Source organism: Muntiacus reevesi, chromosome 17, assembly GCF_963930625.1.
Source record: "Muntiacus reevesi chromosome 17, mMunRee1.1, whole genome shotgun sequence".
NCBI classification, from domain to species: Eukaryota; Metazoa; Chordata; class Mammalia; order Artiodactyla; family Cervidae; genus Muntiacus; species Muntiacus reevesi.
In genome coordinates, this window is record NC_089265.1 from 45,130,719 (window position 1) to 45,150,507 (window position 19,789).

The following is a 19,789-nucleotide window of genomic DNA, read 5'->3' on the forward strand; positions in this document are numbered from 1 at the left end:
AAATGTTGCTGTGTTTTATTATACAATTTAAAATGTTGTGTTGAAACTGCAAGGATGTCATTTAAAAATGTGGGTTTTTCATTTTTGCTAGTTAGCTGTGGGTTTGTGGAGGTGACAAATACAGTGATTACTAATACAGTTTGGTGCTGCTGTCTTTGTTCATGCTAAGTTTGAGCACTTTTAGTAACTATTATAAAAAATGAGACTCAAAGAAGTTAAAGTGACTTTCAGTGATTATATGGCAAGGATAAGTCAAAGCTAGGCTAGATCTAGTTCTCTTGCTTTCCAAATCAAAATACATAATATTTTCTAGTATTTACAGTGATCTTGAAAATAAAATTTTATCTCTTGAATTTTACTCTTAAGTTATAGTAACCATTTTTTAGCTTTTATTTTCTTTTTGTGTTTTTCATCATTAAAAAAATATGGTAACATTTTTTAAAAGTGTACTACTGTGTCCTTTGTTAGTGTAAGGTGAGTGCAGAGAAAGAGAGGGAGCCGGGCAGTCAGGCAAGAAAAGGGAAATTTATTAGAGGGAGGTGGTCTCACAGCTTTGAGAAGATAGGCGCCAGTGGGAAAACAGAATGTCATTTGGGCAATTTGGTCAGTATCACGGATCACAGTGATTTTATTCTTAGTTTGCAAGGTCAACATAATGAGCCATCTTATCAATGAGACCCCACGTGGGCCCTATCAGTTAGTAAACGTGGTTCACAGGAATAACCTGTTTTATTTGACCAGGTTCCACTAAAATGGTTAGTTGTGGTGTGTGCATGGACAAGATTTATTGTTTCTGGGAATTGTAGTCCATGAAAATATGAAAAGAAGGCCAAGCCACCATTATTCTAACATCTCTGCAATTCTCTTAGTAATGAACTCATAAAGTATTCAAAAGATGGCTATTTTCAGGGGAAATTAGGTAAAATTTATATTTAGGTCAATTTCAAGTTTTTCCTTACTACTTGTTTTGTAAGAAAAAATACTCAGGAGTGATTATCTAACTTAAAGGTATTTTTAAAGATGTCTCAAGGTACTGCACAAGTTCTATGACAACTTGGAATGTATATCCTTTATCATTAAAATAAAATAATGTCTAAACCATCTTGTGCTTAAGATCAAGATTCTTAGGCTGGACAGATGTGACGTAGGAGAAGAAAAATGCTGAAACTCAAATTACTTTTATATCTTCTTTCTCTGTACTCCCTGTGAAGACATAAAGCCTAGGTTAAGAGGTTTGAAAGCAAAGAGGCACAAAGATCTCAGGTCTGTGATTGAGAAACTTGAAGGTTATAAAAAATGTATATAATTTACCTTGCAACAAACATTTTGCATTTTACATTTATGAAAAGGAAACATTTTAAAAATGTGCCTATGTGTGTATTTCCTTATAAGATAGGTAGATTTATATTCACTACCCTAATACAACCTGTTTTTCCGAGTGGATTTAAATTTGAAAAGAGCATAATTGCTTATAGCAACAAAATTCCTTGTCTTCTCCACCAGCTTTGGGCTTATTGGGAAATCCCCCTATCTAGCCAGTAGTCCTTTGATGTGGTCAAGAGTTCTCAGGTGCTTAGGTGCATAAGAATTTCTTGAGGAGTTTGTTAACGAACAGATTCTAGAGACCCATCCCCAAGATTCTGATTATGTAAATAACGGGTGTAGCCCAGGGATCTGCATTTTAATAAGCTATTTGAGTGTTTGAGCCCGTGCCAAAAGTCACTGTCTTGAGGATTAGATGGTCCAGAGAGTGTAGAATCTGCTCTCTTTTGACTCTGGATTCGAAAACAGGATATCCCATTTTCGAGCCTATTTTACATGTAAATTTTAACATTAGCAGTTCTATAAATACAGTTTTATCTTTGAATTAGCAATTTGAATACTTAAGGATTAGTTTACCCCAGGAGTCCCCGTTATAAAACAGCATATTCATAGAAATGAATTTCTTTGAAGCCTCAGAAGAACCTAACCAAAACAGTTTCCTTAAAATTATTTTAAAAACTTTAAAAAATTGAAGCCAAAAAATACTCAGATTTTTTTCTAGTCCATTTGTATTGGTAGGACTTTGTGTGTATTCTAATAGCATGAAATTTTAATCTAACTTTTATTTCAAAGTAATTAAGTAAAGCTCTTTGGAAAATCAAAACACAAGCATACCAAATAATTTAGCAAACAATTTTCAAAATTGTTTTCACTTTGATTGTGAAGACTTTTTGTTTTTAATTCTAATTTATATTTCCCAAAGCTCTAACATGCAGTAAAATGTACATATTGTAAGAAACAGTGTTAAAAAACAAAATTCAACTGAGTGACTTTTAAAGATTTTATTGACTTTGTCTCATTTAGAAGATGGAAAGGATCTGTGAGGAACTGTAGAAAATGAAAGACTTTTGTAGGTAGAAAGGAATGGTAACAAGAACACTAGACAGAAAAGCAGGTTGGTTATTGCAGAGTCACTTTTCTTTAGGGGATAACAAGGGTCTTATCAGACTGAGTACCTAGCTTCTGCTGATCAGACAGTTCATGACTGATTTAAGGGGCTTCCCCAGGTGGCTGCAGTGGCAAAGAATTTTCCTGCCAGTGCAGCTGACTCAGGAGACATGCGTTGGATCCCTGCATAGGAAAGATCCCTAGGAAGAGGAGATGGCAATACACTCTAGTATTCTTACCTGGACAATTCCATGTACAGAGGAGCCTGGCGATCTATAGTCCATGGATTCACGAAGTCAGATATGACGGAGCATGTATTCAGGATCAGGATTGGTTTAAAATTCCATTTCTGGGAGAGCCAAAACTGAAATTAAGTCTCAGTTTGATGAATTCGGGGCCTTCCCTGGTGGCTCAAATGGTAAAGAATCTGCCTCCAGTGCAGGAGACCAGGTTTGATCTCTGGGTCAGGAAGATCCCCTGGAGAAGGAAATGGCAACTCACACCATCATTCTTGCCTGGAGAATCCCATGGACAGAGGAGCCTGCTGTGCCCCAGTTGATGGGGTCGCAAATAATCGGACGAGACTGAGTGACTAACACTTTCACCATTGATGATTTGGGGCTTAGCCTAAGTAAGTCTATTTGGGGGCCAGTTGTTTTAACAACAGTTTTGTAAGTTTTGACAAATGAATGCATTTGTGAGACTGACATCACAGTTAAGATACAGGACAGTTCTATCACCCCCCCATTCCTTTATGCCACTTGGTATCCTGCTGCCTCACGCCCAGTCCCTTGGCAGACACTCGTCTGTTTTCTTTCCCCATACTTTTGCCTTCTTGCAGAATGTCCTATATAGGAATCACATAGTATATGGTCTTTGAAGCTGACTTCTTTAACATAGTGGATTTGAGATTCATCCGAATTGTGTAAATCAGTGGTTAGGTCTTTTATTGCTGGGTAGTATTCCTTCAGATGTATCACAGTTGTTCGTCTGTCCCCTGGCTGACGGTCATTTAGGTTTTGCTAGTTTTTGGTGCTTGTGAACTATCCTGCCGTAAACATTCATGTGCAGGGTTTTGTGTGAATGTATGGCCTCATTTCTCTTGAGTAAATGTCTGGTAGTAAGCTCGCTGGGTTTATGTTAAGGGTATGTTTAGAATAAACTGTCCAACTATTTTCCATAGTGGCTATATCATTTGTATTCTCAATAGCAGTGTGAGAGAGAGTTCCAGTTGTTTAGCATCCTCATCAATACTTAGGATTGTCAGGGTTTTATTTTTCCCCCTTGAATTCTTGTTTTGTTCTTTTTAAACCATAAGTGTGGATAGCTATATCTCATTTTGATTTTAATTTGCACTTTTTGATGACCAGTCATGCTAATCTGGTTCCCGTGCTCATTTTGCATCCTTATTTCTTTTTTTCTATACATATATTTAGCTCATGTTTTTATTAAGTTGTTTCACTTATTACTGAATTTTGAGAATTCTTATATATTATAGGTGCAAATTGTTTGTCAGATATGGCTTTTACAAATGTTTTCTGCCAAATTCTGACTTCTGTTTTATCCATTTAAAAGTATCTTAAAGTGGAGAAATGTTTTATTTTGGTGAATATCTGTTTCATCAGGATTTATTAATTATTATTTTCTTGTAGGTAAAAAATCTTTGGTTAGGATCACAAATACTTTTTTTTACTGTGTTTCCTTCTAGAAATTATGTAATTCCTGGTTTTATATTGCATTTATGGCCCATTTTCTGTTAATTTTATGTATATCCAATTGCTCTGTGGTCATTGGTTTAAAAGTCTGTCCTTTCTCCATTGAACTCCCTTTGTACTATGTTGAAAATCAATTGATTATATATGTTAGAGTCTGTTCTGCCCCATTAATCTATGTGTCTATTTTTCACCAGTACCACACTACCTTGATTACTACAGCTTTAAGATAAATGTTGAAATCCAGTCTTAAGAGTGTTCCCACCTTCTTTTTCCTTTTTCAAAATTGTTTTGGCTAATATTTTTCCTTTGCTTTTTCTTGTAACTATAGAATCAGCTTGTCAGTTTTATTTCTAATACTTTTTTGGTTTATTACGTGAGATTTTCCTACCATAGATAGTGATTTTTTTAAAAAATGAAGACAAAAAAATTCCCTGGTGGTCCAGTGGTTTGGACTTGGCACTTTCACTGACATGGCCTGGGTTCGATCCCTGGACAGGGAACTAAGATCCTACAAGCCCCATGGCACGGCCAAAAAATAAATAAATACATTTTTTTAAGTGATAAAAAATGAGGACAGTTTTATTTCTTGCTTTCCAATCTGTGTGACTTTTATTTCTATGTTGCCTTTATTGCACTGCCTAGCACCTCCAATGTGTTTTTGCAAAGGAGTGGTGAAGGCAGATATTCTTGCCCTGTTCTTGACTTTGTGAGGAACATAGTCTTTTACATTAAGTATGATATTAGCTTTAGATTCTTTGTAGATGATTCTTACTGGATGAGGAAGTGTCTTTCAATTCCTAGTTTGCTGAGAGTTTATATCATGAATAGATATTTATCGTGCAGTCGCCCAGTCGTATCCAAGTCTTTGAGACACAAATGGATACAGCATTCCAGGCTTCCCTGTTCGTCAACATCTCCTGGAACTTGCTCAAACTCAAGTTTTTTTTTTTTTGAATTGGTGATGTCATCCAACCATCTCATCCTTTGTCATCCCCTTCTCCTCCTGCCTTCAGTCTTTCCCAGCATCAGATTCTTTTCCAGTGAGTCGACTCTTCTCACCAGAAGGCCAAAGTATTGGAATTTCAGCTTCAGCATCAGTCCTTCCAGTGAATATTCAGGGTTGATTTCCTTTAGGATTGATTGGTTTGATTTCCTTGCAGTCCAGAGTCTTTTCTAGCACCACAGTTTGAAAGCTTCAATTAAGTTTTGTCAGATACTTTTTCTGCATCTATTTAGATAACCATGTGGTTTTTCTTTCTTAGAACATTGATTTGATGCATTAGCATTTATTGATTTTAATATAGAATCAGCCTTTAATGCACTTGGATAAAGCCCACTTGAGCATGACTGTATCCTTTTTACATGTTACTAGATTTTATTTGCCAACTCAGTTTCATACACATTTTTATTAACTAATACTCGTCTGAAATTTTGTTGTTATCTTGATGTTAGGGTCTCACCAAGTGAGTTGGGGACTGTTTCTATTTTGTTTTCTGGAAGCAGTTGTATACAGTTAGTACTATCTTTTAAATGTTAGTAGTTCAGGTCAGTTGCTCAATCGTGTCCAACTTGCGACCCCATGAACCGCAGCACACCAGGCCTCCCTGTCCATCACCAATTCCTGAAGTCCACCCAAACCCATGTCCATTGTGTCAGTGATGCCATCCAACCATCTCATCCTCTATCGTCCCCTTCTCCTCCTGCCCTCAATCTTTCCCAGCATCAGGGTCTTTTCAAATGAGTCAGCTCTCTGCATCAGGTGGCCAAACTATTGGAGTATCAACTTCAACATCAGTCCCTCCAATGAATACCCAGGACTGATCTCCTTTAGGTTGGACTGGTTGGATCTCCTTGCAGTCCAGGGGACTCTCAAGAGTCTTCTCCAACAACACAGTTCAAAAGTATCAATTCTTCTGCACTCAGCTTTCTTTATAGTCCAACTCTCACATCCATACTTGACTACTGGAAAAACCATAGCTTTGACTGGATGGACCTTTGTTGGCAAAGTAATGTCTCTGCTTTTTAATATGCTGTCTAAGTTGGTCATAACTTTCCTTCCAAGGAGCAAGTGTCTTTTAATTTCATGGCTGCAATCACCATCTGCAGTGATTTTGGAGCCCAGAAAAATAAAGTCAGCCACTGTTTCCACTGTTTCCCCATCTATTTGCCATGAAGTGATGGGACCGGATGCCATGATCTTAGTTTTCTGAATGTTGAGCTTTAAACCAACTTTTTCACTCTCCTCTTTCACTTTGATCAAGAGGTTCTTTAGTTCTTCTTCACTTTCTGCCATAAGGATGGTGTCATCTGCATATCTGAGGTTATTGATATTTCTCCCAGCAATCTTGATTCCAGCTTGTGCTTCTTCCAGCCCAGCATTTCTCATGATGTACTCTGCATATAAGTTAAATAAGCAGGGTGACAATATACAGCCTTGATGCACTTCTTGTCTGTTGTTCCATGTCCAGTTCTAACTGTTGCTTCCTGACCTGCATACAGGTTTCTCAAGAGGCAGGTCAGGTGGTCTGGTATTCCCATCTCTTTCAGAATTTTCCACAGTTTGTGGTCATCCACACAGTCAAAGGCTTTGGCATAGTCAATAAAACAGAAGTGGATGTTTTTCTGGAACTCTCTTGCTTTTTCGATGATCCAGCGGATGTTGGCAATTTGATCTCTGGTTCCTCTGCCTTTTCTAAAACCAGCTTGAACCCTTACAAATAGCTGTGAAAAGAAGAGAGGTAAATAGCAAAGGAGAAAAGGAAAGATATACCCATTTGAATGAAGAGTTCCAAAGAATAGCAAGGAGAGATAAGAAAGCCTTCCTCAGCCATCAATGCAAAGAAATAGAGGAAAACAATAGAATGGGAAAGACTAGAGATCTCTTCAAGAAAATTAGAGATACCAAGGGAACATTTCAGGCAAAGATGGTCTCAATAAAGGACAGAAATGGTATGGATCTAACAGAAGCAGAAGATATTAAGAAGAGGTGGCAAGAATACACAGAAAAACTGTACAAAAAAGATCTTCATGACCCAGCTAATCGTGAAGGTGTGATCACTCACACTCACCTAGAGCCGGACATCCTGGAATGTGAAGTCAGGTTGGCCTTAGGAAGCATCACTAGGAACAAAGCTAGTGAAGGTGATGGAGTTCCAGTTGAGCTATTTTAAATCCTAAAAGATGATGCTTTGAAAGTGCTGTATTCAGTATGTCAGCAAATTTGGAAAACTCAGCAGTGGCCACAGGACTGGAAAAGGTCCGTTTTCATTCCAATCCCAAAGAAAGGCAATGCCAAAGAATGCTCAAACTACCGCACAATTGCACTCATCTCACATGCTAGTAACGTAATGCTCAAAATTCTCCAAGCCAGGCTTCAGCAATATGTGAACTGTGAACTTCCAGATGTTTACAGTAAACAAAAGTAAAGTCAGTTTGTGCCTAGAGTTGTGTTTGTTGGAGAGTTTTAAACGATAATAAAGTTTTTCTTTAATGGCTAGAGGAGTTTTTAAATTATCTGTTTCATCTTAAGCAGGTTTTTATACTGTCTTTCCAGAAATTTGTCTATTTCAATAAAGTGTTTGGGTTTATAGGCATAGATTTGTTAGTAAATTTTTCTTATTCTTTTAATATCTGTTGCATCTATAGTATTGTTCCCTTGTTCTTTCCTGAAATTGGTTTATTGTGTTCTTTACTTTTTTATCTTGGTCTGTCTGGTTATATGTTTATGAATTACATTAATCTTTTCAAATAGGCTGCTTGGAGTTTTATTGGTTTTCTTTTTTTCCTGTTTTTCAGTTTCATTGATTTCTGTTCACATCGATATTGCCTTGAGTTAATTTACTCTTCTTTTTTTGTTTTCTTAAGGTGGAAGTTTGGATAGTTCTTTTGCGTAATGTAAACATTTAATTATATAAATTTCCCAAGAATGCCTTTTTAGCTTTAATCCACAAATTTTGATGCTATATTAGATTATTTTTGAATCAAAACATTTTCTAATGCTCTTGAGACTTCCTCTTTACCCTATAGGTTATTTAGAAGTGTTTTAATTTCTGTGTATTTGGACATTTTCTAGATGTTTTTCTTTTACTGATTTCTAGTTAATTAAATTGTGGTAAAAGAATGCACCTTGTATAAGCTTTGGTTTTTGTTTTTAATGCATTGATGTTGGTGTTATAGTTCAGAGTAGAGTCAATTTTAGATTCTGTTCAATGTGTCCTTGAAGAGACTATATTGCTCTTGTTGGCGGAGTGTTCTGTAAATGTCAGTTTGATTGATAGACTCTGTCAACCAGGTGCTGTATAGTTTTACTGCTTTTTGTCTTCTTGTTGTTTCACTTATGAAGAGAGAAGCATTGAAGTCCACAGTTTTAATTGTGGATTTGTCTGTTTCTCTTTTTGGTTCAATGGTTTTGCATCAGTTATCTCAAACCCTGTTTTTAGGTGCATAAGTAAATATTTAAGATTATTGCATGCTTTGGGGAAATTGATTCCTTTATTGTCATATAATAAATCTTTCTTAAACTTAACAATTTCTTTTTCTTTGCTTTGAAGTCTATTTCAGTAATAATGTAGTTACTCCAACTCTCTTCTGATTAATGTTTGCATGTTTTGTTTTTTTTTTTTTCCTTTCCTTCTACTTTTAACTGTATACAGGCATATCTCAGAGATATTGTGGACTTGATTCCAGGCCACCTCAGTAAAGCAAATACTGCAATAAACTGAGTCACGTGAATTTTTTGGTTTCCCAGGGCATATAAAACTCACATTTATACTATACTTTAGTCTATTAAGTATGCAGTAGCATTACGTCTAGAAAAATCAGTGAGCACTTCATTTTAAAAATACTTTATTGCTAGAAAATGCTAGCTATCATCTGAGCCTTCAATGAGTCATAGCCTTTTTGCAGTAGTAACATAAAGATTACTCATCTTAGATCACTGTAACAAATATAATAATAATTAAAAAGTTGAAATATTGCAAGAGTAACCAGATTGTGACACAGAGGCACAAGGTGAGCAAATATTGGAAAAAATGATAACAATAGACTTCCTCAACAGAAGGCTGCCACAAACCTTGAATTTGTATAAATAAATAAATGCAGTCGCTGCAAAATAAAATGAGGTATACCTTTTTACGTTTAAAGTAGATTTCTTGTATCTTGTATCTTACACTCCATTTTTAAATTTCTAATATTTCCATTTTACTTTTAAAAACAGATTTATTAAGGTTTAATCCATATACTGTATAGTTCATCCATCTAAAGTACATAGTTTAGTAACTTTTAGTATGTCACAGAGTTGTATAACTCAATTTTTTTTATAACACATCAGTTTTTGAACATTTTCTCATCTCAGAAAGTAACTTCATACCCGTTAGGAGTCTCCATTCCCTCTCCTCCACACCAACATTCTCCCATCCCTTGTTTTCTGTCCATGTAGATTTACTTATTTTGGACATTTCATATAAATAGTCATATCATATCTAGACTTCTGTGACTGGTTTCTTTCACTTAGGAATTTTTTTCAAGCATGTTGACTTTTTTCAAGTTTTTTCAAGTTTTTTCAACTTTTTTCAAGTTTATTGGTGCTTAATTTTTATTAATAAATAATGTTCCATTGTAAAGATATATATGCTTATTTATCCATTAATCGATTGATGGACATTTGGGTTAGTCCCAGTTCTTTGACTGTTACAGTTAATGTTGCTATGAACAATGATGTACAGGTTTTTGTGTGTGTATGTTTTTTCAGTTCTGAGTATGTATTTAGAAGTAGAGTTTCTGGGTTATGTGATACTTATATATTTATAACTTTTAGAGGAACTGCCAAATTGTTTTCAAAAGTGACCATACCTTATTATTTCCTACCAGCAATGCAAGAAACCCAGTTTCTTCACATCCTTACCCATGCTTTTTTTGCCCCCCCCCCCCTTTTTTTGTAATAGTCATTTTGGTCAGTGTGTCATGGTTCCTCCATGTGGTTTTTTTTTTTTCTCCATGTGGTTTTGATTTACATTTCCCTGATAACTAAAGATGTTAAGAATATTTTCATATGCTTATTGGCAATTTATGTGTCATTTTTTGGGAAAATATATTTTCAGATTCATTGCTTATTTTTAATTGAGTTATCTTTTTGTTATCAAGTTATAGGAGTTTTTAGTATATTTGAGATGCCACTTCCTTATCAGATATGATTTCCAAGTATTTTCTCTCATTCAGTAAGGTTTTCTTCTCACTTTCTTGATTGTGTCCTTTGATGCACAGAAGTTTTTTAATTTTTTAAAAATTGAAGTATAATTGATATATAACATTGTGTTAGGCTCAGGTATACAACGTATTTTTATACATTACAAAATGATCACAAGAAGTCTAGTTAATATCCGTCATCATACACAGTTACAAAAATTTATTTCTTATGAGAATTTTTTAAGATTTACTTCCTTAGCAGCTTTCAAATATGCAATATAAGATTATTAGCTATAGGGACTTCCCTGGCAGACCAGTGGTTAAGACTCCATGCATTAATGAAGGGAGCCTGAGTTCAATCCCTGTTTGAACTAAGATCCCACAAACACCACAGCCAAAATAAATAAATAAAATTAAAAAATGATATTTACCATAGTACCATGCTGTACATTACATCCAATGACTTATTTAGTTTACAACTCAGAGTTTGTGCCTTTTTGACCCCCTTCACCCATATTGCCCACACCCTACCCCTTGCTTCTGACAACCACCGATGTGTTCTCAGTATCCGTAAGCTAGGTATTTTATTTATTCATTCATTCATTTATTCACTCAAGATTTTACATATAAGTGGGATCATATTGCTTTTGCCTCTGTCTGACTTATTTCCCTTGGCTTAATTTCCTCAGAGTCTGTTCATGTTATTACAAATGACAAGACTTCCTTCTTTTTTTAAGGCTGAATAGTTTTCCATTGTGTGTGCGTGTGACAGTACATTCGTGTGTGTGTGAGGGTATATGTATATATTACATTTTTTAATTCATTCATCCATCAGAAGGGTATATGTATATATTACATTTTTTAAATTCATCCATCAGTGGGCACATGGGTTGTTTCCATTTCTTGGCTATTGCAAATAGTGCTGCAGTGAACTTGGGGTGCATATATCTTTTCACTTTAGTGTTTTAATACCCAGAAGTAGAATTGTTGGATCATATTGTAGTTCTGTTAATTTCTTGATTAACTAATATAATGTTTGCTCTAGTGGCTGCATTAATTTACATTCCTACCAACAGTGTATAAAGGTTTCCTTTTTCCCACATTCTCACCAACATTTGTTATTTCTTGTCTTTTTGATTATAGCCATTCTAACAGGTATGAATTAATATCTCATTGTGGTTTAGATTTGCATTCCCCTGATGATTAGTGTTGTTGAGCATCTTTTCATGTACCTGTTGGCCATCTGTATGTCTTTGGAAAAATGTCTATTCAGATCCTTTGCCCACTTTTTAATCTGTGGTGTTTTGTTTTTTTTTTTTTGCCTTTTGACTGTATGACTCTTTGTATATTTTTGTTATTAACTCCTTAATATATATATGACTTGCAGATATTTTTCCCATGCTATAGGTTGCCTTTCATTTTGTGTGATGGTTTCCTTTGCTATGAAGAAACTTTTTAGTATGATACAGTCCTTCTTGTTTATTTCTTATTTTTTTTACTTTATTTCTAAATATGATTTCGAAAAAAATTCTAAAATTGTTGTCAAGAACTTTCTGCTAGTTTTCTTCTAGGAGTTTTAAGATTTTAGGTCTCAGATTCAAGTCTTTAACCCATTTTGAGTTAATTTTTTGTGTATGGTGTGAGATAGTGGTCTAGTTTCATTCTATTGCATGTGGCTTTCTTTTCCATGTCCAGTTTCAAATACTATTTATTGAAGATACTGTTCTTTCCTTATTTATATTTTTGGCTCCTTTTTTGTAAATCATGCTGTTCTGTACTAAGTCACTTCAGTCATGTCCGACTCTTTGCAATCCCATGGACCATAGCCTGCCAGGCTCCTCTGTCCATGGGATTCTCCAGGCAAGAATACTGGAGCGGGTTGCCATTTCCTACTCCAGGGGACCTTCCTGACCAGGGATTGAACCTGCATCTCTTGCATCTCCTGCACTGGCAGGTGGATTCTTTACCACTAGCGCCACCAGGGAAGACCACATATGAGTGGGTTTATTTCGGGGCTGTCTATTCCGTTAATTTATGTGTTTAATTTTTATGACAGTGCCATACTGTTTTGAAACTGTAATATAGTTTGAAATCAGGAAATGTGACACCTCCAGCTATGTTCTTCTTTCTCAAGATTGCTTTGTCTATTTTGGGCCTTCTGTGGTTCCATCCAAATTTAGGATTTTTTATTTCTGTGAAAAATATCATTGAAATTTGGATGTATGGCCTTTTAGGCAATGTTACATGCATGTACACAAAACATCCCAACCAAAAGCAACAAAATACTCTTCTCAAGTGTCCACGGAATATTCTCCACAAAATATTGTTTGTTAGCTCACAAAACAGGTCTTAAAAATTTAAGATTGAAATCATATATATGAAGTATCTTTTTCAAACCACAATAGTATGAAACTGGAAGTTAATTGTAAGAAGAAATCTGGAAAATTCACTAATTTGGGGAGAATAAACAGCATGCTACTGAACAACCAGTGGGTCAAAGAAGAAACCAAAAAGAAATTTTAAAAATACCTTGAGAGAAATGAAAAGGCAACATACCAAAATTTATGGGGTACCGCAAAAAATAATTCTGAAAGGGAAGTTCCTAGCAATAAATGCTTACATCAAGAAACAAGAAAAATCTGAAACAACTTAACTTTAACTTCTAAAGAAACTAGAAACATAGACAAGATAAAGTCTAAAGTTAGTAGAAGAAAGGAAATAACAAAGATCAGATTGGAAATAATGATAATAGGAAATGAAAAGACAACAGGCAAGGTCAGTGAATTTCAGAACTGGTCATTTGTAAAGATAAACAGGCAGACCTTTAGCTAGAATTATCAAGAAAAGAAAAGAGAACTCAAATCAGAAGTGAAAGAGGAAACACTGCAACAGATACCACAGAAATACAAAGGATTGTAGGAGACTATGGGGTACCCTGGCTCAGATACTAAAGAATCTGCCTGTAATGCAGGAGACCTGGGTTGGATCCCTGGGTGGGGAAGATCCCGTGGAGAAGGAAATGACAACCCACTCCAGTATTCTTGCCTGGAGAACTCCATGGACAGGGGAGCCTGGTGGGCTGCAGTCCATGGGGTTGGAAATACTCAGACACGATTAAGCAACTAACAGTCTCTCTTTCATGGAATATTGTTTGCCCACAATTTGATCCACTATAAGAAGTGGATAAATTCCTAGAAACACACAACCTGCCAGTACTGAATCATGAAGTAAAAATCTGAAAGCTCAGTTACTAGTAATGAGATTGAATTTAAATAAAAAACCTCTTAACAAACGAAAGTCCAGAACCAGATTTCTTCACTAGTAAATTCTACCAACTACTCAAAGAAGAAATGATCCAGGCCTTCTCAAACTCTTCCAAAAAATAGAAGAGGAGGAAATTCTTCCAAGCTCATTTTATGTGGTCAGCATTACTCTGATACCAAACCAGACGACGAAGCCACAAGAAATGAAAATTGCAGGCCATTATCCCTGATGAACATAGATGCAGCAGTCCTCAACAAAATATTAGCAGAAATCCTCAGCAAAATATTAGTTAACTAAATTTAACAATACATTAAAAAAATCATTCACCATGATCAAGTGTGGAGTTTATTCCAGGGATGCAAAGATGGTTCAGATTCCTCAAATCAATCAATATGATATGCCACATTAATAAAATGAAGGGTAAAAATCATATGACCCTCTCAGTAGATCCAGAAAAAGCATTTTACACAGTGATATGATAAAAACTCACAACAGAGTGGATATATAGGGAAAGTTTCTCAACATAATAAACACCGTATATGACAAGTTAACAGCTAATATTATACTCAGTGGTGAAAACTGAAAGCTTTTTTTTTAAGATCAGGAACAAGACAAGGATGTCCCCTCTCGTCACTTTTATTCAACATAGTGTTGTAAGTACTAGCCAGGGAGGTCAGAGAACAAAAAGAAAAGGAATCCAAATTGAAAAGGAGGTAAAATTGTTACTGTTTGCAGGTGACATTCTTTACAAGCTTTAAGAAAGTAGATAAATGTTAAGTACTATTATTTTGAGCTGTCAACCATTGTCTAGAAATGCTCTATAGTTAATCTAAAGTGACATATGGGAGAGATATCTGAGTTTGAGGCTTCTCAGCTATATACTTAGACACACCCCCTTATTTCACTAAATAAAATCTTAGACAATTAGTAAAAATTAAGATTTGATTTTCTTTTCTATTTTTAGTGTTAAATGTTTACAAAAGACAGTGAAGGATTCTTATCATATAATGTGTAGACCATGTGCCTGTGAACTTGAAGTTTGTGCCAAGTGTGGAAAGAGAGAAGATGTTATTATTCCGTGAGTATTTCTTTTTATGTTTGGTATTTGCTCTTTTAGTAAATGGTATGTGAATTTTCTTTTAAGGAAACATTGAGTAACTCTGAGGATCTTAAGATACAGTATATTGCAGTAATGTAGACTTTTTCTACCCAATAAGAAAAAACATCTTAATTAATTATTTATTGTTATAATAAAAGCAAAACATCATTTTTAGGAAATTAAAATATTTATCTGTGAGAGTCATATTTATTATATATTACAAAAGAATTATTCTTTGTATAACTTCTTTAATGGACAGCACGGATTAATTTGTTTGATCATGCTTTATTGACAGCAGTATTATAATTGGCTGGCTCTTCAATTAAGTTAATCTTCAAGGATCTTTTCCTCTTTATTTCATTAAGCTCTTATTAATCGAGAAGTGTAGTGTAAAAGTCTTTTCAGTCTATACAAACAATGCAATCTTGAGAAATAAGAGTTTTTTTCTTCCATCTTCAGGTTTGATAAAGAACCAGAAGAGACAGAAAATGTTGAAAATAATTTACATTCCAGCCATAGAAGAAGCTGCAGAAGGAATGAAGAAAATGATGATGATTTAGATTTTGATATTGATTTAGATGACACTGAAGAAGACAATTAATATAACTGTATTAAAAGTCAGTTTTAAAACATGAAATTCTGACCATCCTTTTATAAAATTTTTTTCCACTCTATTTCTGGCTGTGCTGGGTCTTTGTTGTTGCACGGACTTTTCTCTGGTTGCGACCAGTGGGGGCCTTTCTCTAGTTGCGGTGCTCAGCTTCTCATTGCAGTAGCTTCTCTTGTGGATCATGAGCTTCAGTCGTTGTAGCCTGTGGGCCCTAGAGCACAGGCTTAGTAGTTGTGGCTCATGGACTTGGTTGCTCCCCAGCATGTGGGATCTTCCCAGACCAGGGATCAAACCCTTGTCTCCTGCCTTGGAAAGCAGATTCTTTACCACTGAGCCACCAGGGAGGGCCTCTGAACATCTTTGAGAGACGTGGTGGTAAGTCGCTCAGTCGTGTCCAGCTCTTTGTGACCCCATGGACTGTAGCCCACCAGGCTCCTCTGTCCTTCGATTCTCCAGGCAAGAATGCTGGAGTGGATTGCCATTTCCTCCTCCACCGGAGTCTTCCCGACCCAGGGAACAAAAATTGGTCTCCTGCATTGAAGGCATATTCTTTACCATCTGAGACTTTGAGGGTTAAAAAAACAAACAAACTGTGGAATCCTAGTAAGAATATTGGAAAAACCTATAGAAAATACACATACAGTATGAATTGTGTATGATATTTGAATAATGATAAAACTTTCATCCAGAGGTTTCTTTTTTTTTTTTTTTTTAATTTTATTTTATTAGTTGGAGGCCAATTACTTCACAACATTTCAGTGGGTTTTGTCATACATTGACATGAATCAGCCATAGAGTTACACATATTCCCCATCCCGATCCCCCCTCCCACCTCCCTCTCCACTCCATCCAGAGGTTTCTTATAATACATTTTAAAGTAGCATATGCTAGTATATCTGCCAAAATGAGTATTGGAGTATCATATTGCAGTTTGTGAAAATTATTTAGAAGAATACACTATCTAGTATCAAACTAAAGATTCAGAATTGATGGTTGTATGAGAACTATCTCATGGAAAAATAAAATGACATTCTTATGTTGCTAGCCTCAAAAACTAGTCTTAAGGAGGTATCTTTTGATAGACTGATTTCAGGTAAATGTCCCAAATTTTAAAAAGCCCTCTTGCAAAAAAAAAAAAAGCCCTCTTGCTTAATCTTGCTTATTATAAAGCAAAAAGTTTATTATTTTTAATAGTAATGTTTAACAAATCAATTCAGTCGCTCAGTCATGTCCGACTCTTTGCAGCAAACTCTTTGCAGTTGTGTCTGACCCATGGACTGCAGCAAACCAGGCTTCCCTGTCCATCACCCAACTCCCAGAGCTTGCTCAAACTCAGGTCCATTGAGTTATTGATGCTATCCAACCATCTCATCCTCTGTTGTCCCCTTATCCTGTCTTCAATCTTTCCCAACATCAGGGTCTTTTCCAATAAGTCAGTTCTTTGCATCAGGTGGCCAGAGTATTTGAGCTTCAGATTCAGCTTCAGTCCTTCCAGTGAATATTCATGACTGATTTCCTTCAGGATGAATTGGTTTGATCTCCTTGCTGTCCAAGGGACACTGAAGAGTTCTCCAACACCTCTGTTCAAAAGCATCAGTTCTTTGGCACTCAGCTTTTTTTATAGTTCCACTCTCACATCCATACATGACTAGTGGAAAAACCATAGCTTTGACTAGATGGACCTTTGTCAGCAAATTAATGTCTCTGCTTTTTAATATGCTGTCTAGGTTGGTCATGACTTTTCTTCCAAGGAGCAAGTGTATTTTAATTTCATGGCCGTAGTCACCATCTGCAGTGATTTTGGAGCCCAAGAAAATAAAGCCTGTCACTGTTTAACAAATGCATAGCAATTTTTCTTTGAAAGTGTTTTTATGTATTTTATTACATTATTTTTATGTTTTTCTCTTGTGAAATTTACGTACAGAAAAAATGCATAAAATAAGTATAGTTTAATAAATACTTATAAAGAAAAATCACCTTTCTACTTTGAAAATGCACAAACCTAAAGAGTAGCAATGTAGTACAATGAACCATTGTATACTCTTCACTTAGATTCACAGTTAACATTTTGCCACACTTTCTTTATATTTGTATAGATATATGTGGATATATTTTTTATTTTCTGAAACAGTTGAAAGTAAGTGTCAGACACTGGTTTTGAACTTTTATGTGAGCGACTTATCCTATGCCTGTTAGTTTGTATCTGTTCTTATTTCATTATGAAATTTGTGAGACTGATCCATGTTGTTGCAAAAGTTCTAATTTGTTAGTTTTACATTAGTGTTTTTTCTGTGGTATTTACATACCACAATTTACCCCCTCTAATAATGAGGGACATTTGAGTTATTTAAAAATTGTCCTATTACAAACAATACTAAGTGTTTCTTGGTATAAATGTCTTATCTCTTGGTACATTTTTTGTTAACTATGTAATAGAAGAAGATTGAAATGTTTCTTGGTATACTTGTTTCTCACTACTGTCAACTAAAAAAATATAGTCACAACCTGAAAGTAGAGAGTTATTTTATTTGGTGGGAATGTTTAGGACTCCAAGCCTGGGAGATAGCATCTCAGTAGCTCTGAGAAAACTGGTCCAAGGAGGCCGGAGGGAAGTCAGGCTATATACAAGTTTGTGACAAAGGGAGCAGGTAGTCTGGACATCAAAGATCAGATAGCTAGTTAAAGAATTTAGCATACTCTGGAAAGGTTCAAGCCTCTGGGCTCACTGAATTCATTCCTTTCATATGCACCTCAGATACCTGGGGCCAATCCTGTTTCCTAGTTCACCTTGCTTCTTGCATTCCCCCAGCTCCTCAGCAGTCACCGTGGGGGGTGGCTCTTCCTCCTGATCACAGCTTGGGGCTCCCGCATTCACTTTTGGAGGCCAGAAACCACTGATGGCTGTGACATTTCTTATTGATTAATATGGCAGGAAATATTTTCATTTCACACTACATTTTCTGTTAGGTATATCTAGCAGTGGTAGAGGACATCAGGTATATGCATCTTCACTATTCCATGTGCTATGTCATGCCATCTTTCCAGAAGGAGTTTTACCTCCCTTCCCTGTAGCAATGTATTAGAGTTCCTGTGACCTGCATCCTTCCCAACACCTATCATACTGTTACATTTCTGTCAGTTTGATGGGTGTGCAACGTATGCCTTCGTCTTATTAATTTGTATTTCTCTAATTACTAATAAGCTTGAGCGCCCTTAGTCAATTGCTTTGCCTTTAGTCAAAGTTTATTAAAGCCCTTAGTTTATTGACTATTGACTTTTGGATAATAGATGATATTAAGGAATCGTTTACTTAATGGTAAAGCATGATAATGTTATTTGAGAAATGCATATTGAAATATTAAAGGGTGTATGATCAATTTACTTTAAAATATTTTAGCATAAAAAAGTAAAGCTACAGAGAACATTTCAGTAGTATCAAAACTATGTTACTAAGGAATAAATTTTAAAAACATTCAGGAACTCTGTTGACAAAAATGAAAATCTTATCAAGACATTAAAATTAAATGGAGACATAAATGGAAAAAGATAAAAATAAATGAAGGGAGATCTCATGTTTGTGACATAGAAGCCTTTAAGTTTACAGTCTACAGAAATTTTTTCTACCGTAAATTTGTGTGGCTTACCATTTGGTTTGTAAATTTGTTTTCTGAACCATGTAACTTCTGTGGTTAAAGAGCCAACGTAATTATTATTAGACCTAGCATAAATTCTTTCCCATCTGAGTAAGTTATAATTCCTCAGATTACCTTTCTGAGAGAGAAGTTTAACAAAGAGCATCACCTAGTGACATCTACTAATATCTGCATTTCATTCTTTAATGCTGGGAAAAGTTTTTTTCAACAGACTGAAATTTCACTGTTACATTTAGTTCATTTACATATCTTTAGGTATTATCCTTTCTAATGTAAAAATTATTTTTATTGGAACTCAGTATGTATCTAAATCCTGGCTCTGCCACTTAACGGTAGCTGTATGACTTGATACCAATTAATCTATCTTTCTGTGCCAACTAGGAGAGCACTAAACAACTGAGATTATTATTGCTACTGTGATTTATATATATATGTATTAGTAATGAACTAGTAATTATTAATTGGAAATGAAATAATTAGTAATTGGTAATGAAGTTGTCAATTTGGTTGTTTGCCTACGTTCTTCAAAAGAGTTATATATATGTTCCATATATACATGTATAAATATCAAATGCAGAATGTTAGAAGGTGAAAAGTTCTTTGGAAGAATGGCATGGTAGGGTGATTGGAAGTCTAAGGGCACAGATGGGGTGGGAGGGAGGGTGCACAAGTGGATGGAAGTGTTGATTTTTAAATAAGGTACCTAGAGAAACATGTTGGTGAGGAATGTTCCAGGCAGAAGAAACAGCCACTGTGGAGCCTCTAAAGCAAGGTTGTGCCAGGTGTGTTTAAGGAACAGCAAGGAGGGAGTTACTAAGTTGGAGAGTTGAAAGAG

General features: G+C 35.4%; 1 protein-coding gene and 1 non-coding gene across 2 annotated transcripts in view; both read left to right on the forward strand.

Annotated features, from left to right (window-relative positions):
• C17H9orf85 (chromosome 17 C9orf85 homolog) overlaps window positions 1-16,415 on the forward strand; it is a 62,016-nt gene extending 45,601 nt beyond the window's left edge. Inside the window, exons 3-5 of the mRNA XM_065908142.1 lie at window positions 14,557-14,670; window positions 15,151-15,992; window positions 16,157-16,415. Of these exons, the coding sequence (XP_065764214.1) occupies window positions 14,557-14,670; window positions 15,151-15,292 (256 nt within the window). The 3' untranslated portion in view covers window positions 15,293-15,992; window positions 16,157-16,415. The remainder of the gene's footprint in view (window positions 1-14,556; window positions 14,671-15,150; window positions 15,993-16,156) is intronic.
• On the forward strand, window positions 4,574-4,645 carry TRNAE-UUC (transfer RNA glutamic acid (anticodon UUC)). The gene has a single exon. It is a non-coding gene; the product is annotated as a tRNA-Glu (tRNA).
• Window positions 16,416-19,789: the final 3,374 nt, after the last annotated feature.